The sequence below is a fragment of the Anas acuta genome, chromosome 18, assembly GCF_963932015.1.
Source record: "Anas acuta chromosome 18, bAnaAcu1.1, whole genome shotgun sequence".
NCBI lineage: Eukaryota > Metazoa > Chordata > Aves > Anseriformes > Anatidae > Anas > Anas acuta.
The window spans coordinates 6,277,809-6,297,681 of record NC_088996.1 but is presented as its reverse complement, the minus strand read 5'-3'; the positions used below and the strand labels follow the sequence as shown (position 1 = coordinate 6,297,681).

General features: G+C 44.2%; 1 protein-coding gene across 2 annotated transcripts; it reads left to right on the top strand.

Moving 5' to 3' along the window:
• Window positions 1-1,571: 1,571 nt before the first annotated feature.
• WDR45B (WD repeat domain 45B) lies at window positions 1,572-18,892 on the top strand. 2 transcript variants are annotated; one of them, XM_068655257.1, is made up of 10 exons: window positions 1,575-1,808; window positions 7,282-7,356; window positions 10,320-10,421; window positions 11,099-11,186; window positions 11,726-11,820; window positions 13,236-13,426; window positions 15,240-15,325; window positions 16,161-16,262; window positions 16,847-16,968; window positions 17,345-18,892. In XM_068655257.1, exons 1-10 carry the CDS (start codon window positions 1,742-1,744, stop codon window positions 17,449-17,451), a joined length of 1,035 nt encoding a protein of 344 aa, XP_068511358.1. In that variant the 5' UTR covers window positions 1,575-1,741; the 3' UTR covers window positions 17,452-18,892. The 2 variants fall into 2 exon arrangements, with proteins under 2 accessions (XP_068511359.1, XP_068511358.1); XM_068655258.1 differs by lacking the exon at window positions 7,282-7,356 and having other exon boundaries at window positions 1,572-1,808.
• Window positions 18,893-19,873: the final 981 nt, after the last annotated feature.

The window sequence follows — 19,873 nt, the reverse complement described above, 5'->3', positions numbered from 1 at the left end:
AGCAATGAGTCCTTTGAGGTGATGGTGTGACTTGACCCCGTTTTTTTCTAGGTGTCTTCACAAATGTGAGATAGCATCAAGTTAAATATTGATATTCCCCCTGAACCAGACTGGATCTCCATAGCCTCTGTATGTGAGTAGAGAAAATTAAAACCGTTATAAAAGGGCTTAGTTATGTCAGCACCTAGACCAATAAATGCAACACTACATTAAAAGAAAAGCATGATCAAAACCACATGTTCTTGTATCTAGAGTCTAAACGGCAAAACAGTGCAGTGTAAGCAGTTTCTGTCACATTGCTTTCTTTGCTCCCACTCCCTCGGTGACAAGCAGGCTCCACCTGCTGGTGTGAGCTCCACAGGGAAAGCTGCGTACATTTACCATGCATACATGTAGAAGTGCTGCATGTGTCGGACAAAGCTGTCGTGCTGTAGAAATCACATCCCCCTACAGCTTAAGGAAATACACCTAGCAGCCTCCGGCTACAAGAAGCTAGAGCTGAGCCCAAGGCACCCATTCTTTGGGACTGGCTATGTGTCCTGGAAGAAGAATTCGGCTATACACATTTGTATCCCGTTTTGATTAAGTTTTGTTTAAATCATTATCTTGGTCCCCTCAATCACTGGGTCAATAGTTTGTATCCTTTCTGTATGTACGGTGTAGTTTGAAGACCTAACAGGAGAGACCATTAATATGAACACCTGTATTCAGAATCTGTGATTCAAGGTCAGGTTCTATGTTCCTCCTGCTAGTGAGTGTAAAGACATTCCAAAGAGAGGCTGGAGCAGCACTGCCAAATGAACTAAGTAAAGCCTGAGCCTTTAGGTGGAAAGAGATTTTTTTTATTAAAAAAAACAAAAAAGCGAGGGGGGGGGGAAGGTGTTTTTTTCATGTAGGAGGTACCAGATATCATGACTGTCTGAGAACACAGAGTATTGTGGAGGTACAAGTGACTTTGTGCATGAAGAGGAGGGCACCAGAGCTCACTGCAGCCCAGCACCTGACACAGCTCCTGGGCTCTGGTGAGCCACCGACATGAACAGCTGTGGCAGCTTCCAGCTGAATGCTGGAGAAAAGTAGGTCACAAATCTGAAATTCGTCATTCAGCCATGGATGTGGAAGGCACAGAGCAAGCACAGAAAGGGAATTTAACGCCCGTGAAGGGCAGGCAGGAGCTGGCACTGAGCAGGGGCTTTGGGCTCCTCTCAGCCCGGAGCGTTTCGGGTCGGGGGGCAGCGTCCTGCTCCAGCGGCATTCACCGCACAACTCGGATCGATTTGCTCGGGCTTTGGGTCTTGAAACGTCGAAGAACTTTGCCCCCCCGTTTTATATCACGATGCTCCATATTTCTGCCCTTCTTTGGGGGGCAGGCTCAAGCCACAGATCCTGTCTCTAACCTGCTCAGCCACATACGCGAGCTTTCTGTGAAGTGCTCCCCCCACCCCCGCCCCCCACGCTCGGTGCAGCCGCCTCAGAGCCTCCCCAGAGCTCCCCTCAGAGCCCCGGCCGCGCTCCCGCCTCCCGCCGCCATTCCCGACGGGCGCGGCTCGATCGCTCGGCGCTCCCCGCCCGGCCGCATCGGGCTCGGCGCTCGGCGGCGCGGCCTGGCGGGGCGGAAGCGGCGCCGTCTGCTCGGCCCGGCTCGGCCCGGCTCGGCTCGGCTCGGCCCGGGCGGGGGCCGCCATGGTTTAAAGGGGCCGTGAGGGGAGGAGGAGGAGGAGGAGGGCAGCGGGACGGAGCCATGAACCTGCTGCCGGCCAACCCGCACGGCAACGGGCTGCTCTACGCCGGCTTCAACCAGGACCACGGTGAGGGGGGCGGGTGAGGCGCCCTGAGGGGGCTGGGGGCGCCCTGAGGGGGCTGGGGGCGCCCTGAGGGGGCTGGGGGCGCCCTGAGGGGGCTGGGGGCGCCCTGAGGGGGCTGGGGCCCTGTGAGGGGCAGCCCCGGGTTGAATCCTCGCGTGTGAGGGGGGCTCAGTCCCTCCCGTGCCCTGCCGGCCCTCAGAGGGCCCGGGGGGGGCTGGGGGCTGGGGGTGGGCGCCCTGGGGTGCCCCAGAGGCCGGGTGCTGGCCTGGCCCCCCGCAGGGTGCGCGGCCTCGCCTCAAGAAGCGGGCTGAACGGGCGTCCCGGAGCCGTGCTGCTCGAGGGGTGAGGCGCGGAGTGCCGCTTTCTGGGGTAACTGCTTCGAGCTGTGACTTTGTGTCTGGCTGGAGCTGTGAAGTGTTTGTTAAAATGCTGATCGTAGCCGTGGGGGAGCGCAGGGTGCCGTCTGCGGACCGCCAGCGAGCCGCAGGGCTGCGCGCTGGGTTTATTTACTTCTTTGTGTGGAGAGGGGGAGGCCCTGTGCTAGAGAGGGGCTCCCCGTGCCTCGTCTGGCTCTTACAACATAAAAATAGCACCGGCCCTATGAATAAGTGTCCTCTTGTGGAAAAAGGAATGGGAAGTCATCATTTTGTAACACCCCCCAACTCTTACCAAATAGTGCTCTTGCTTAAGACAGTCTTGCAGCCTCTGTCACTGCAGGTGGCAGTTCCCATACCTGTTGCCGGTGCTCTCGAAGTGATGTGTTAACGAGGCTTACCCAGCGATTCCAAGCTAACGTCTCTGCTGAGGCTCTTGTTGGTAGTATATCAAGCTGTTAATGAAGTGAGCTTCTTGGTAGCTCTGCTCAAGCAACCCTGTTAACTCAAAAACAATAGCATAGTCTGTTCTCGAGCAACTCTGTTTGCACGTGCTTTTGTCTTGCATCTACAGCAGAGATGGAAAAAGATTAGCAAGGATGTGCTTCACTGCAGATCTGTGGGGTCTGTAGTGTTTGATACTTGGCCTGTGATGGTTGGATTGTACAGAAGAACTATATAAGAAGGTAGGAATTTCTTCTCCTGCGAGATGCCTTTAGAACATCATTTTACCATGTAAAACATGTTCTTGTTGCAAAGGCTTCCCTAAATTCTGTAGCAGTTAACACAAATTAAACACTCTTTTGAAATGTGGAATCCAAAGTATGTTAAGGAACTTGTCTGCGGTATCTGTGTGCTCTGTGAACTGAGGTGCTTACTCCCAACAGTATTCAAGTCCTGTCCCACATAGTCTGGCCAGCCACCTGGATAACAACAACCAAAAAGAAGTGAACAAAAAACAAGTTTGGTTTTCACTTGCAAGCTCCAGCAGCTCTTCGTGGTTGTGGTGGTGACTTGTGGACTGTAGGTAGCATGCAAACTCTGTGTTAGGTTAGGGCCTTTTTCCAAGTGTTCTGGAAGGACAAGTCCTCGGCTGCTCAAAGGCAAGTTGATAAGAGGAAAAGCTCATTTCTTCCATGTTGCTTCTCCCAAAAATAGAAATATGAGTCACTTGAGTGCTGAAGCTTAGTAGTGTGGGTGTCTGCATATATTGTCACAATAACCTAATTTCTTAGTAATTTAAGACGAGCCAATCCCATAACGATAGGAAGATGGGAGGAATGATCTAATAAGGCTCTTCCAGTCTTAACTTCCGTGGCTGACGAGTGATAAAGCTAACGTCCGCAGTTTTTCTGAGGCATACTTCCCTTGCTCTGTTTTGAGCAATCCCGTGTCTTCATACTGGGTACCCTTCCCATCTTTTTGTTTTTAACTTTAGAAACATACAAAGCAGCCTGTGTTGCGCGGTGTTCTCAGGTGTTCAAAAAGAGAATGCTCTTAATTTCACTTTTCTAATGCTTTCAGAGGAACATTAAAGCACTTGATAGAAATGAATAGACAAACTCAATAATAAGCTCCATACCAGAAAGCATACCTGTCAGTCACTGACAGGTTTCTCTTGTTGCTGCTGTAGTCTAAAGCTAGTTTGAGAGCTGAGGTGTGGACTTTTTCTGGTGTAGGAACACTTGGCTTATTCATTTGAGCTCGTGTAGTGAACTGAAATGCTTGGCTATAGGACCCCATAAATTAGGATGTGAGTAGGTTTCTGTGCTTTCCTTTATGGCTTTAGACAAAGCTTCCCGTTGCAAGGAAATTGAATGTGCTAGGAGCTGCTTCTGCCATACTAATGTCCCCAGGCTTCACTATGGTGTTTTTTGGATCTTAGGCCCTACAGCGTGCAGGTCTCTCTGTCAGCTTTTGGCACCTTCTAGCTTAGTCATGAATTTAACCCTTTCTTTTTCTTTGTTTTTAGAAGAGCAGACAAAAGCCCCCATGGCCTCGCAGGGACTGTTGACAAGTAATACTTACTGCAGGACCAGGCACAGCTCCAGGTTAGGGTAATAATTCTGGGGAGATTCAGTTTTACCTTGCATCTGAATCAAAACTTTTAACAGCATCTGAGTTGTCTTCTCTGTCAGTGGCTCTCTGACAGCGTGCCTGTCCCTTCTCAAAAATGAGATGTGGGCTTGCTGCTGAGGGAAGCATAGCTGTTATTGCAACAATTCCCACTCTCTGCTTCTGGCAGCCCCTTCCCAATTACACATACAGCTTACAAGTCACAGTGGTACAGGTGAACTGGTGGACTTGTGATCACACTGGTAAATACTGGGATCAGGTAGGAAACACTGGGCTCCAAAGCTGGTTCCATAACCTGGAATCGAAATGTGCGGTCATCTTTGTTTTTTTTCCCCTTGCCTGGCTCAGAGATTGCCATGACTAAGAACTTTGTGTATCTGTCAATAGCAATCAACTGTATGTGGAGTATCAACATTGACCCCATTCCCTCTTTTTTAATTATTTTTTGTTATGGTGTCACCAGTTAAAATGGAGATATTCCCAAGAAATGAAGTGCAGCTGATGTCTTTGTCACAAGGTTAGCCCTGCAGAAAAGCTGTAGCAGTGCTACAGGAAATGTTACGTCTGCATTTTATTGCATTAGGCGTGTTCTGTTTGGGTCTGTCATAAGCTTTGGGTGTTAACACAAGGAAAACTTCTGAGCTCTTTTAGTATAGAACAGTTTCACCATCCTTCTTCTTCCGCTTTCCTGGAAATAAGATATGCTGATTTAAAACTATCACTGGAGAAATAATTATATGGATACAGACTGCAGGTACCAGAAGCAGATTAGTTCTCATCCTGTGCAGTATTACTTCCTGTAGCAAGAAATGTTTTCCATTATCATTTCTCTTCTGGTAATCCGAGTGAAGTATACTGAAAGAGGTGGCAGCTTGTTAGTGCTGTTGTTTCCGTGCAGGGAGCTCTTACGTATTCAGCTGTCAGAGCAAGCTAAAGAGTGATGCACCAGGAAGGGAGAAGGGGAATTAATTTAGTTTACTTAAATATCTACTTCAATATGTTTATTAATCTTTCTGTAATTATTATGTTTTCGTGCATGTGTGTGTTTGATTTGTTTTCATTTCCTGTGCATTTACGTGGGTAAAGAAGAACTTCGCACGCTTAATTCATTACAGCAGTTTGGACAGGGTAAAGTGCCCGTGAGTCTTCTGGGCTTGGGGGTTTGTGGTTTTTGTTTTGTTTGTTTTAGGGTTTGTTTTGGGTTTGTTTTTCCTGTTCACTGACTATTGTGCTGTTAGAAGAAATTAGTATATTGTGCCTGTGACTCTGCTTTTAACGATGATACATAAAAAGGGTTTTTCCCTTTCTATACTGAGGCTTGCAGAGGTGGATTTTAGAGGAGTTTTTCCTTTGTATGTATGAGCTCATTGAACAGGAACCCTAAGGATGCTTCCAAGCTTACACCCACACACTTGTGAGATAGAGATACTGGTCTGTAAAGCAGAGCACAGATGTAGTGCTTTTTCTGTTGTTGTTTGGTTTGTTCTTTAAGTACTGTTTGGAGTGAAACTCCTGAAGTATTAAGAAAGAACCTAAAACTGGCATTTTTGGTCATCTTCTCCCCGTCCCTCTGAAGCTGTGGGGGTTTTAAGTTAGCGCTGTTGTCAGGATCAAGTTTGTTACGTGTTCCTGTACTGTTATGTGAGAACACTGATTTTATTATTATTATTTTATTATTCTTTGTGTTGTGGCTTTCCCATATAACAGCTACTGCTGTGACATTCAATCTGTGTGGAAAAGGGTGTTACCAATTGTGTTGTTTCTTCTGATACCTTAAACCGTATGAAGAAATGAGCGGCAGAAGATGTAGTGAATGCTGCTTGCTTGCCCTTCAGTGAGCACATGTGCCTTGTCCTTTGAGCTTTCGTGCAGGTATGGTTTGCCCACAACACAGCCAGGCCTGTTACCATCTTGTCTGGCCACGTGTGACCCTTTCCTTCTGAGTCCTTGTGGCAGCCTCTGAGGCACAGCCCCGCAGCCATGAGGTGGGAGGAAGGCGCTGGGTGCATGGATCTGAGCAGGTGGTGTAAGCACTGCAGGCAGGCTGGGCCTGAGGGCCTCCTTCCCCTCTGGGGGCCTTTCAACACGTCTCCCTGGCTTTCAGTTGGGGGTGAAACCATTGCAGCCACCGCAATGTGTCAGGATGCGGCCGGGCTCTGATGACTCTCTTCCAATTTGAAGACTGTAACAGAATTTTTGATGCAGTGAATATACGGTGTGTAGCAACTGATGTTCTGTCAGTCTGTCTCAGTGATGCTTGCTGCTGCTTAATGACTTGTAATTGCTCTGACCTCGCACTGGCACTTCTTTATGTCAGTAACTGCATTCACCCTCTAGCGGATAAAGCAGCAGGATGGGATGCTGATGGTTTGATGGATTCTGCTAAAAAGGCATGTTTGTGCTTCTGTATGCAAGTATAGCTGAAATTTTACTTTTTTTGTTTTACTTTTCCAGTTCTAAAATGTAATTTTTCCAATTATTTTCCTCGTTTAGACCCAAGCTCTTGTTATGTTTGTTATTAGCATCCGACACTCCTGGGCTCTCTTGGAGCTTTCTTAAAAAGCTATTCTTGATAAGCTCTCTTCTGCAGAAACACAAACAATGGGTTGTGTTTGATATCTTGTAATCATGGGGTAAATTCTGACCTAGTAAGAAAGGAAGGGTTTTGCTCCGTAACAACTGTGGGACCATAACTTTTAAGAGGCAAGTTTCCTTCCCTTGGCATTGCATGTAGGACACAGATGGGTTGTGAATCGCTCCCCTTTCCTTCTATTGTTTCCTCACCTGTCAAAAAAGAATACCAAGAACTTTCCACGTTGAATAGGAACCACCACAGAGGACAACTTCTCTGAATGCTTTTCACGTGCAAATGCTAACAAAGCTGGCAAGTGGTCATGGGCCTCCTTTTAACCCTGCAGTTATTGAGTAATGCTCTCCTAACCTTCTGGTTCTGGCGTAGATCTTCAGCAGACCTCACGATGACTATATGTGTGTGTATATATCTGTGTATGTGCTTTTTACTACAGGATGCTTTGCATGTGGAATGGAAAATGGATTCCGAGTTTATAATGCAGATCCACTCAAAGAAAAAGAGAAACAAGGTAAAATGCTTAATTATTCTACCATGCTAGTTCTGTGTTGGAAGCTCAGTCTCCTGAGCTTTTTTTTTTTTTTTTCTGTAAGATTCTTGCCTAGCTCTCGCTTTTACATCACTGCAAGGCTTACAATCAAGCCTCAGGAAGGAAATCCAGGTTGGTCTCAGGGGGACTCTTACTTATGCCACTGCCTTGTCAGATGTTCAGATGCTATTAATTTGCATAAAGCTGGCTGCTGATGAAGTTCTCACCTTCTTGCAGCAGCTGAACTGCAGTAGCTGTTGCTAATGTTTGTTGCCCTGGGTAGGAGATAAGTTGTCTGGCTGCTCACAAGTGGGAGAAGAGTTGCTTGCTGCAACAATATTGTGTGTCACCAAGAGAAGTTGTTCTGTTCTTGTGCGGTGGGTGATCTAGCATAGCAATAAAACTACTGCCTTTTTACCAGAGATCTGAGCGTAACACTTTGTACTTGCTTAGATTACTGCTTGCAAGAGCACTGAATTCAGACCTCTAATGCTCTATACTACATATTCTCTATATTTCTAAAAAATCTAGGCTGATCTCAGTGCAGTAGAACACCTATTGTGCCTTAACAGAAACGAGTAGGTGAGCTGTGTTAACAGGTAATGGGGCTCTCACCAGAAAGCAAATGTAATTGAGTCAAAATAAGGGAAAATGAAATCCAACAATGTGATGCTAACTCCAAGTGTAGGAGGAAAACTGACATGCTAAACAGGTTTCCCAGTGCTTTCAGTCTGTGGTGATAAACTAGAAAGGAGATTTAGAAAAGGAAAAATGTACTTTAAATAGCTCTGCAATTCCTGTGAAACCACTGTTCACATGGCCAAAGCCGACAAGCCATTTTCCGTTCTGAACAGTAAATCATTCTGTGAGCATCGTGTCTTGGAGCTGTCATCTGTGGTAGTGTGCTAAAAGAATCAGAAGTCAGGTTGAAGTCCCGTTGAGTTCATCGCCAAAACTCTCCCTGATGGTACCTCTGGACATTTTTCAAGGCCTCTAGAAAACTGCTGTGACTCATAAGAAATGAGTCAGATTCCCTTTCACACTTTGTTCTGTGTATTTCTACATCCAGCATAGTCTGACCTCTCAATATCAGTCTTGTTCACCGCTCAGGTGTTTTACTCTATGAGTCAGTGGAGCAGTGTCCCAGGTGGAACTAATCTACTTGTTTGATATCTGTTAACTCAGCATGAAACCAAGTTTTAATTCTTGTACCTTATGGTTTTCCATAAAGTCACTCATCTAAGCATCAGCTGTCAGAGCTGTAAATCTAATGAATCAAGTGTCTGTTCTACCATAGATTCACCTTACCACACGTTCTTAAAGTCTCAAGTTATCGTACTGACAAGTATTTTCAGACTCCCAGTGGTAATACCTCATAGCAGCATGTGCTGTCAGGCTTTTAATGCTTTAATGGAGTTAAGAGGAGGATCTGGTGGACACAGGGGTAGTGGTCACATACATCTGTTCTGGATGGAAATTCAGCAGTCAAAAGTCATGTTGAAGAAACCACAATGACTTGTACAAAATCCAAGGTTTAACTGCTCCAACGTGAGTATCTTTCCAGGCATCTATTTTCAGCATTGTGTGGCCAAGCCCTAACATCCAGATGTGCTGTAGTGCCTCTTGATGCCTGAATCTACCTTCATCGTATCCTTCATGCATATGTCTTAATCTTTCCATTGTAGTATTTCCTCCCACATCCGTTATTTTTTTTTCTTTCTCCTATCCCTGTTTCTGACAGTAGGTCTTTCTTGATTCCTTGTGAAATTTCAACTTTCCCTCTAGCTTTGAAATAGAAAGACAGATGAAACCAGGAGTCTTACTGGAGCCTGTCCCTGTGAGGAGGTGTTGGACAGTCTGTTAAAGGAGGTTTGGTTTTTGACTCAGATCATCTGAAGACCACAGTTATGGCCTCTCTTCCCCTGTGGAATGCCAAGCTTCCCTCTAAGATACGTAAACAAAACCAAGACCCCACTCAAATGTCATCAGATAATAAGAGAATTTGTCTATGAAATCCCCTGGTTGATGCTTTATTCTTTCATGAGCATGGTGTCTCATTCTACTTCCTCTGCAGATAAGGTTAAGAAGAAAAAAAAATTCCTAGCACTGTAATTAAGAAACTGACTGTACCAGCTGATCTGTTTTGCTTTTGTTACGTTTCCTGCATGGTGTAAAACTTGAGTGGAGGCTCAGTGGGGCTGGACCACGCTTTACTGTTCTAGCAGCTATGGGATGTTCCAGAGAACATAATTAGAGATTCTGGTTCACTTCCTACATGTATGTGTGGTTTTTGTCTTCTTTCCTCAAATCCACCAAGACTATAAAGACAAAGCTCCTTTTAAATAAAAAGGTTCATGGCCTTGTTGGTTGTAGTGTTGGCCTTATTTAAACACACAGCTTTAGCGTAAGAGAGCAATGCCAGACTTGAAGAGTGCGTGAGGGGAATTAGTTGGGGAAATAACTTCAATGAATTAATCAGTGTTTCTAAATGTTTTTACAAAACCACTATGTAATAGAAATAATTAAGCTACCATGATATTGCTTGACCTCTCACAGAGTGTTTCTATGGAGTTTTAAAATGTTGCTGTGTTGTTTGCTCTATATTATGAAATGAGGCCTGTCCCAACTGGCTGACAACAGCAGCAGTGATCTTTGCTGTGAGGGATAAAACAGCTTTAATAAGAATCCTAATCTTAAATAAAACAAACAAAAACCTCTAGTTACGTGGTGTTAGGGCAACAAAGATACCTCATGTCTGTCACCTCCACTTCTGGAGGATTCCGTATGGTGGCTTTTGTTGTTTTTAAGTTAGTTGGGGTAAGAAGTCTTTTTGGGTGTCTGAGCGGCGTGCTAGATAATGCAAACTTCTGTTGTAACTTCAGTAAAAATTAGAAGACATTTTAACAGGTTGTGATGCTCTTCAATAAAATACATTTGTCTTCCAGAATTTTTAGAAGGCGGTGTTGGCCATGTCGAAATGCTGTTTCGTTGCAACTATTTAGCACTAGTAGGTGGAGGAAAAAAGCCGAAGTACCCACCTAACAAAGGTACTGCCGTGAGTCTCCAGGAATTGTCTGTAATGTGTGTCTTGCTAGGCTGTGTGGAACTGTCAAAAGAACTCCAAAATACCAGCCTTGAGCTGGGGTCAAGTATTCTGAAGGTTGGGTGGGAAGGGAGGCTGCAGCAGGTCTAGGTAGGTGTGGTGAAATTTGTTGTATTATTGCTGCTGCAGTGCTAACAAGCAGGGATCTGCAATGACTGCTCTCTCAGAGCAGAGCCCTCTGTGCTTCTGTTAACTTTGCAAAGGGTATCCTGTAGCTCAACAGTCCTGTGGCTCAGCAGCCTAAGGGGGGAAGAGGGCCCTGGCTGGCAGGCTTATTAGGAAAACATTGTTTTATTCTAAGGGTTGTCAGTGAAATAAAGAAACAGTCCCCCCTTCCACTCCCCCCCCCCCCCCCCCCCCCCCCCCAAAAAAAAAAATCGTGTCTTTAGAAAAAGGTATTTTTATTATCAGCTTTTGAATTTTGTTTACCAGCTCCTACCTGCAGGAGCCATGGGTTGGTATGCACTTGCTAAATACCTTATGGCTAGCAGCATGCCAGGCTGTAACTGCTTCAGTTACTGGATGCGCCTCCTAGTCTCAGGAACTAGAAGTTGTTGTAATGCAGACACTGGATCTTCAGATATGCCTTGATGAACTAATGCAGTCTCTGCACTGTTCCAGTAATGATCTGGGATGATCTGAAGAAGAAGACTGTCATTGAGATAGAATTTTCTACAGAAGTCAAAGCAGTTAAGCTGCGAAGAGACAGGTAGGTGCAACACACTTGTTTCAAATGCACGGATTGGCCTTGTGCACGCATTTCTGACTGTACATAGGAATAGATTTTGGTTAACTCTTAGCTCTAACTGCTAATGCTTATCTAAAACAGGCTTTCAGGGGCAAGCGTTGTATGTTAATAGATCACAACCCAAGAATCTGAAACCTTGATGAAAAGCCTGTAGGACTTTTTAGCCCCCTAATAAAGGGAGACATTCTCAAGTGGCTACTGTTGACAGTGGTTTTTTCCATGTATGGAGTGCGAAGGGAATTCAAGTGAATCTCTAGAGCAAGAGCTGTTATTAGGAGTTGGAGTTTTGTGTAAGTGTGGGTGGGGGGGGGTTCTGCTGCCATAGCTTTAGATAAAAGTGCTTTGCAGGCTCGTAGCTGTGCTTTTTGCAAGTCTGTAGAGTGGGAGGAAATAATATAGCCATTAAATCTTGAAAGCCTTTGCAGTCCTGAATTAATATACAGGTCCCTCTTTTAACCCTTAACCCCCACCAAGTCGTAAGAATTTATTGTCTCTTGCAGAATTGTGGTAGTCCTGGACTCCATGATTAAAGTTTTCACGTTCACACACAATCCCCACCAGTTGCATGTCTTTGAAACCTGCTACAACCCTAAAGGTTAGTGGTGTCTGTGGGCTGGGGGATGGAAACAGTTTTATTCTGTTCTTTTAATGCTATTTATGTTTAGATGCCTGAATCTGTTTCACTTAGTAAGTCATTAAACAGTTTACTTACAACATTACAGCCATGCCCTTTGGAGATGTTTTTGTTTTTATAAAATGGTTATTAAAATATATTCACGCTTGGCACAGAAAAGCTTTTTCATGTGCTCCTATTATGTTACAGTTGATTTGTGGAGAAGCTGTGTGTTTTCTTAGGTAAAGAATCTGTGAACGTAATGCTAAAAGCTTAATTGTCAACACAAAATATTAAAGTGCATCATCCCTCTTTTCTAATCAAGTTAGAGTGTCTAGAGAGTTACTCTCCACAGTGTCAAGGAGAGACTAATTAGCAAGGAATGACCGCTCCTTTGTGGAAACGAGCTGAATCTGAAATGTCAGGCAGTATCCTGAACCAAGCAGAGTATTAGTGCCCCAGGCTGAATACCGTCTAGTGCAGTGCTGCCAGCTCTAGGCTCTTGAGTACGTGTGGCTGGGACAGGGCTCAGGTTTGACCCTGAGGAATAGGCTCTTTGCAGTGGCATTACTTATAGAAAAGGAGAGGGTGCTTCTTGGAAGAAGAGCCTGGAGAACAAGGAGATCTGCACACTTAGGACAAGCTGTGTAAGTGAAGGGCTAAACCTGGAGGGGTGTAATAGTGACTGTGATTCTCTGCCTCCAGGCACAGCTGTGTGCAGCTGTGATGGTTGTCAGGGTCCCAAAGCACATGCGAGCGAGGCTCTGGGAGCTGGGCCTGTTTAGTCTTGCAGAAAGGAAACTGAAGGGCTTATCCACAGCTGGTGGCCTACGCCTACTCGAAGGACAGTTAGAGAAAGGATGGAGCTGAACTCTTCCTGAAAGTGAGGGACACTATAACAAGGGATACTGGCCGTGCTTTGTATCTTGGGAGGATCAGCTTGGAGATAAGGATGATGTCCTCTCTGGTAGGAGCTCAGGAACCCCATCTTCTGAGGTTTTCAAGCCTACTAGAAGCAAACATGGAATTTCTGGTTGCATTCAAGGCAGTACAATGTAAATACCCAGTTACTGGGAGTTAGCCCAGTGACTTACAAACTGTTAGGCATAAGGTGGAAGATAAAGTAGCATGTTGGTTCTTGGAATACCCACCCATCGCTCTGCTAGCTGTGGACTGAGTGGGCAAAAATCTATTTGGTATCACCAGGACCTCAGGAGTACTCTGCTCTTATGGATGGTTCATGTTTTGGGATACTGCAGTAGCCATTAAAATTAATTTACCATTTACTATGTGCACGTTTGTTTATTTTTAAATTATTGATTTTTAGGAACTTGTTTGAAAAATTTATTAGGTTACAGAAACTGCAGTTACTTTCCTTTTCCCTTTTTGTCTTTTAGGTCTCTGTGTCCTTTGTCCAAATAGTAATAATTCTCTCCTTGCATTTCCTGGAACACATACCGGGCACGTGCAGATTGTGGATCTGGCTAATACAGAGAAGCCTCCTGTAGACATACCAGCTCATGAAGGAGTCTTGAGCTGTATAGCTTTAAACCTGCAGGGAACAAGAATTGCAACAGCATCAGAAAAAGTAAGAATATCCTCTTACCTCTGACTGACTATGCATTCTAGTGTAGTAACTCCTCATAAAATAGGAAGTCACATCCTTTCATAGGAAAGGCATAGGAGTAACTAAATGGACAATTTGTCTTTGGAAATATGCATTCTCAGTTTTTATCATCATCCTTACTGTTTCTTCAGGATACCCAAACAGCGATCCCAATGCAGTGCTTGAGGTAGCATTTCTATTCTAGCTGACTGTAGCTGTGACTCTTCAGTAGCACTTGAACAAAATTTGGCCCAAGCAGTTCACGTGTTTCGTGTTTTCTTCAATAATGTTTATCTACATTCTTTCACCTTTGTTAGTTCCTGTTGAACTTTAAAACCACTGTTGAAGAAATACTTGCAAATAGGACTGTCATACTGGAGGGCTTGAGGTCTGCTATGGCATAACTGTTTTCCTCATGTGCTTGTTCCAGGTGTTTTTATACAGTGTGTAACAATAGAAAGGTTCTTGGAATATTGACCACACTGTGTGGTCTTGAGTTTCATAGGACTACAGAATGCTGTACACTGGAAAAAAAAAAACAAAAAACTGAAGTTTCTTTGCAAAGCAAGTCAGACCTGCCTTCCCCTTAAGAACTTGAGTGGAATCTGCTAGTGAGCTGCATCTCCCAAAGTCTGGCTCCAAAGTGTCCAAATAAATGTATAGTAGATGGGCAGGAGGAGAGCTGAGTACTTGCTGCCTTCTTCTACTCAATTAAAACAAGTTTTTCAAGGATGAGCTAAATTAATCTAAGCAGTCTGTTTAGATTAGGTTCTACTACAGAGCCAATAGCTCAAGAAGCTTAAAGTAAAAGCAGACATAGTCTCTCTTAACTAGGCACAGATACTGTAAGTCCTCTAAACAAAGCTCTTAAGCTGCAAACACCATTGCTAAATAGAATAATGATCTACTGGATGACGCTAGAACTTTTTTTTTGTATAGAGTAAGTTCAAACAGCATTTGCAGACTGAGAGAAGTATATAGGCAGAACACCACATTTGAACACACTGAACATCACATCTTACATTGAGGCAAATGTCAACTTAATTTGTTGGGTGATGTTATTTACTGATGTGAGGTTGGAGAGAGGCATTTGTTAACCAGGTGTATAACATGAATTGTAGCTGACAACATATATATGCTCTTCATCAGATGAAAGTGCTACTAGATGGTTGGCTGCTTTGAGATGCACTAACTTGTTTTAAGTCTCTGGTGTCATGTGTAGCTTACTCTCTGAAGTACAGTTATCTAAGGCAGTCTTCTATCTGTAACCTGACTTGTCTAAGAGGTCTCTTAGATTTGGATTAACACAGAAAACGAGTATGTAGTAAGTAGGTAAATAATTTTTCTAGGTGAATTCAACAGAACTAATTTGCAAGAGCAAAACTACCTGATTATATTCAAGTTGAGGGGAAAAAATAGCAATCAAAATAGTACAGAATATGGGGAACAGGCAAGAAATGATCCCCAGAATCTGGGCATGAGAAGGTATCCCCATGTCTACTTTTAATGCTTGCAAACCAATGTTGGGGCTGCACTAGGACTTTAGAATATAACTTGGATAAGACTTACTGAGTAGTTACTAAGATTGTATACCAAAGTGTTATAACAATGTATTGAGGCGGGGGGGGGGAAAGAAAATTCTTCCCCAAAACTAACTCTAAGAGGATTCTAAATCTATTGAGATGAAAAACCCAACTGTCTGTCTGGGGGCATGCTAGAATGTATTCACAGATGTAAAGATACTGTCCAAGTAGTCTTCTGTAATTCCTAATATAATGTTTGATTCCTTCTCAAGGGGACCCTCATAAGAATATTTGATACTTCATCAGGGCATTTAATCCAGGAGCTAAGAAGAGGATCACAGGCAGCCAATATATACTGGTACGTTTAATTGCTTATGTTTTGTGTCTGTGTGGGCAGTGTGGTGCTGAAGCAGCTTGGTATGTGGCACCTGAGCCTCTCTGAGAACGCAGAGAGTTGCAGTCCCGCAGGCACACAGCAGGACTCAGACAGAGGGGCCAGTGCTGCACCGGGCTGTGCTTCTTCCTCTTGGCCCAGTGCTAGAAGAGCTGCAGCTGTGTGAACAGGGCATGGGATGAAATGCATGCTTTGACAGGTTCATTTCTCTGCATTGAATGCACTGCAGCTGGGTGGACACTTGACACCAGCATACAGAGAATGCAGTGCTGCAATGTAACACTTCCCCCAGAGACTAGGCTGAGGCACCTGGGGGTGAGTAACATTCATTATAACTCAGTGCTGCTCTGCCTCAGGCTCTTGTATGCAGAAGTTTGATTCAGTCCCCTGCTTGATGCACTCCCTGGAGAGGTGGGTAACGTGTTCTTCCACTGAACCCTGGTTATCAGGGTAGGAATGTTGCACACTTTAACGCCAACATGCCTGCTCCTTGGAGCAAAGTCCTTGCCTTCTTTCAGCAGAGGTGGCAGCCAGTAGTGTCTGTTCCAGGGCAGTCTGCTGCTGCTAAACCTGGCCTTCCATGTTCTGATGTGTGCTCACCACCAAAGAGGGTGTTCGTTCATGTCAGCAGAGCTGCTCTGAATGGGAGAATTCCCCTCTCCTCCCTGAGAGGAGCAATTAACACCTCACCTGGCAGGCTAGCAGCTGCTGCAGGCAGCCCCAGAACTGGGATTGTACACACTGGAAACCAGGGAGTAGCTTCCAGTGGAAATACTGCAACTGTCCTTACTACCCGCAGCATTAACTTCAATCAGGATGCTTCCCTAATCTGCGTATCCAGTGACCATGGCACAGTACATATTTTTGCTGCAGAAGACCCCAAAAGAAATAAGCAGTCAAGGTATGGATTGAGCCATTCTAAGGCTTGTATGGGGGGATTGGTTGGCTTTTAATAGGGTTTAAATTGTTGGCAGTAGCAGCAGCTAATAGCTGCACTTCTTGAGCTGCTAACAGTAATCTGTTTTGCTGTTTGAATGAAGTTGTAAATTTAGGACTGTTTAGCAACTGCCCTGCTTCTACTGTCCCTTATGGAGTTGTAGAGTTCTTCCAGTAGAAAGTTGTTTGTTTTTTTCCTAGTGAGATGTTTAGTCTCTGCATTAACATGGTATTAACTCATGCATAATCATGCATTAACTCTGGTAACTTTTACAATTTCTACTTAAAAAACAAACAAACCACACTCTACTAAAATCAATCCTTTTGGCAGTTTCTGCAGTCACTTAAACATGTAAAGTAACAAAAAGGTAGTTATAGGGTCACCCTTCCATGGAAGCAGGACTGTTCATATTGCCTGATACTTAATTGGAGAAAACAAGAATGCAGTGTAAGAGCAGTTAGCGGGACCCTGACTTGTGCAAACATGCTAGCAGTTCTAAACTGACTCTAATGAACGCCTTACCAAATTGTTACTTTTTTTTCTTTCAGTTTGGCCTCAGCCAGCTTTCTCCCCAAATACTTCAGTTCCAAATGGAGTTTTTCCAAATTTCAGGTTCCCTCAGGCTCTCCATGCATTTGTGCCTTTGGAACAGAGCCAAATGCTGTCTTAGGTGAGTAACAGCAGCTCCTTGAGGTTCTGGCTGGAGAACCAGCCTCTGAAACGCACTTACTTTGAGCTGTGGGGAGCACTCAGGCGAGGCAGTGCTGTGTGCCCATGTCAGCTGTGACCAGGAGCCATCACTGCCCAATGCTGCACCAGAGTAAGCTGTCTGGGCGCACGCTGGATGTAAGGGAGTGAGGCTGGGTGCAGTGCTAAGCCACCTGGCAGACTCCAGGCTAGGTGGCACACACTGCATGAGATACACTGTACCTCCATAACACCTGTGTCTTCTGTTGGCTTGAAAGGCCAGCTTAAACTCTAGCTAAGGTAAGAGAACAGTGCTGCTTGAACAGCTGAACTGAAAGTGACTTTGTTTTTTGTTTCAGCAATATGTGCAGATGGCAGCTACTACAAGTTCTTATTCAACCAAAAAGGGGAATGCTCAAGGGATGTCTATGCTCAGTTTCTAGAAATGACTGATGACAAGCTTTGACTGCATCAAGGGAGTGCACGGGTCAAAGTACTGCCTTGGCTATTCTGGATCTTTGGAAGGACAGTATATGAACGTCCAATACTGATCGAGAAGTTTAGCAGACCTCACTGAGAAGCCTGGCCCAACATGATCTGAACAAGCTCTGAAGTAGGGGACTACATATGTTTATTCTCATTTCTGCAAGCATTCATCATTAAAGTCTCTTTGGGTTACTGTCATCAACTCAAGTTTTCAAGATGTGGCTTTCAACAAGCTTGTGCCTATTGGGTTTCTCTTTAATCTCAACTGTGAAACGACTTTAGATAAAACACGAGTGCCTGCCAACTAAGAGATCTGCAGGGGGCTGTACAAATGTCAGGACTAGCCTTAGAAAAAGGGATGTGAAAACAGAAGATTTCAGGCATTGCTGGAAGTAGGGAAAATACTCAAGTATCATACTCAAATAAAACTCTACCAGCCTTTTTCAGAACAGGAGTACTGCCTTTCCCCTCTCTCCCCAGCACATCTTAGCCTAGCAGGGAAGAGGGGACAAGCATGGAGCCACAGCGGCCTGTAGCCTGAATCCTGCTTGAGGGGTGGAGGTAATCCTGCAGCTCTACACTACTGTTTGTGTAGTAACCACACCACTGTTGGTTAAGTTGAAGAGTCAGCACTAATTGTCTGTATGCAGTTGCTGATGGCACTTTTGGGCAGTTGCTGACCTAACTGACCTCTCTATAGTGTGTGAAGCAAGTACCCAGGGCATGTGGAACTCCTGCAGCTGTAGAGGCAATTGCTCCTGTAGGGAAAGCAGCCATTCCAGGTTTAAAAAAAACACTGCTGGTACTGGTGTCAGTTGTACTGACTGCTTCTAAAATTCCTGTGCTTCAACTGGAAGAGTGGACAGGCCACTTACACATCCAGCACAATATATGAATGCAGTGGCACAAAGTATACTTCTCTGCAATGGCTTTAAATGTGCAAACTTTTTTTTTTTTTTTTTTTTTTTTTTGAGATGTTGCATACTAAATAATGTTTGCCTAAGGAAAGTTAGGTTAGACTAAACCACTTGCAAACTCTTTCCCCTAAATTGTTACACAGCAATTAATATTTACTGCTGAACTAAGGCATAAGATACTAAACTAGAAACTGAAATAGACACAAGCTCTCAATTAATAGCACTAAATATCTGGGGGGAGGGAAGTCTTGCTCTTCTGAAACTTTATTTCACAGATGCTTCAAATCTGACATCCCAGTTCACTTTAAGACTGTTTAGCTGCAAACTCTCTACATTTGACAAGTTTCTTTTAGTATCATGTAACATACTGAGGACTAACTTCTATGCCGATTTTGATGTCAAGGTTGCATGTTGCTTTTATGTGTATTTAATCACAGAAATTGTTTTGCACACTTATTTGTAATATGTTATTTCTTTTAAATAAAAGTGACTAATTTTGCTGTATTCACTTATGCTCACACATGAAATTCCTATTGCCACAGGTTTGGGAGAATAGTCAATTGAGTAAAAGGTGGTGGCCATTGAACGACAAACTGATTCACACTGCCTGGGGCATGTTCATGGAGAGCATCAAGTACACAGTGGTGGTTATACCAAAAGAAGACCAGCTCAGACCCATTCTGACTCCTGGTGCAAACCAGTACTTGTTACATATCCCCCTCATCTATCGCTATTTACCACACTATTCACACCAGCTGTGCTGAAGCTTACCTTTTAACCGCTGGGTTAGCAGAATGCCCAAACTGCACTCTCCTCAGAGAAGGGGGGGTGCAGGAAGGCATTAGAAACTATTCTCTAAGGATGATTTAAATCCTTTTTCTCTGCAGCAAGAATATCTGGTGCAGTTGTAAGCTGTTTATGATCCAGTCAGCTGCACTCACTTTAAATAGCAAGGAGACTAACTAAAACATTAAGCCTTCTGCACACTGCTTTGAAGGTTTTACGTTTCTTAATCTGCTCAAGCACCATCCCCTTGTCCATTAAAGCAACCACAGAGGTGACCGGAGAGTCTATGAGCATTTCTTGGACAATTAAAGCTCTTCCAAATGTGTAAAACTTCCTCTGAACACCTGTTCTTGCATGACACCAACTACATTTCCAGATAATACCACTGTACAAACACTGGAGTCCTGCAGCCTTAATACATACCTAATCATACTTCATCTCCCATGCTGCTTTATTTTACTAGTTGCAAATCTTTATATTTTACAGGGATTGAAAAATAGATAAAAGAATGTCTCCCCACCTGCTGTAGGCTCCACGTTGCTCTGCCCGTTCGTCATTACATCACTTTCTGCTGCTGTACAGCTTTATGCAGGCACCTTTAACCAAAATCTGCAGTAAATGCAGTACTGGATAAGCAGATCTCTATAATCAAATGTAATAGAATTTTAGTTACTTTTTGGTAAATACACAGTACTTTAA

What these genes read in the sequence shown, in the direction of transcription:
- WDR45B (XM_068655257.1), top strand. Translation starts at nt 1,742, where the DNA reads ATGAACCTGCTGCCGGCCAACCCGCACGGCAACGGGCTGCTCTACGCC. An exon ending in CGGCTTCAACCAGGACCACG is followed by an intron (nt 1,809 to 7,281) that starts GTGAGGGGGGCG and finishes TTTTTACTACAG; the next exon opens with GATGCTTTGCATGTGGAATG. An exon ending in TTGCAACAGCATCAGAAAAA is followed by an intron (nt 13,427 to 15,239) that starts GTAAGAATATCC and finishes TTCCTTCTCAAG; the next exon opens with GGGACCCTCATAAGAATATT.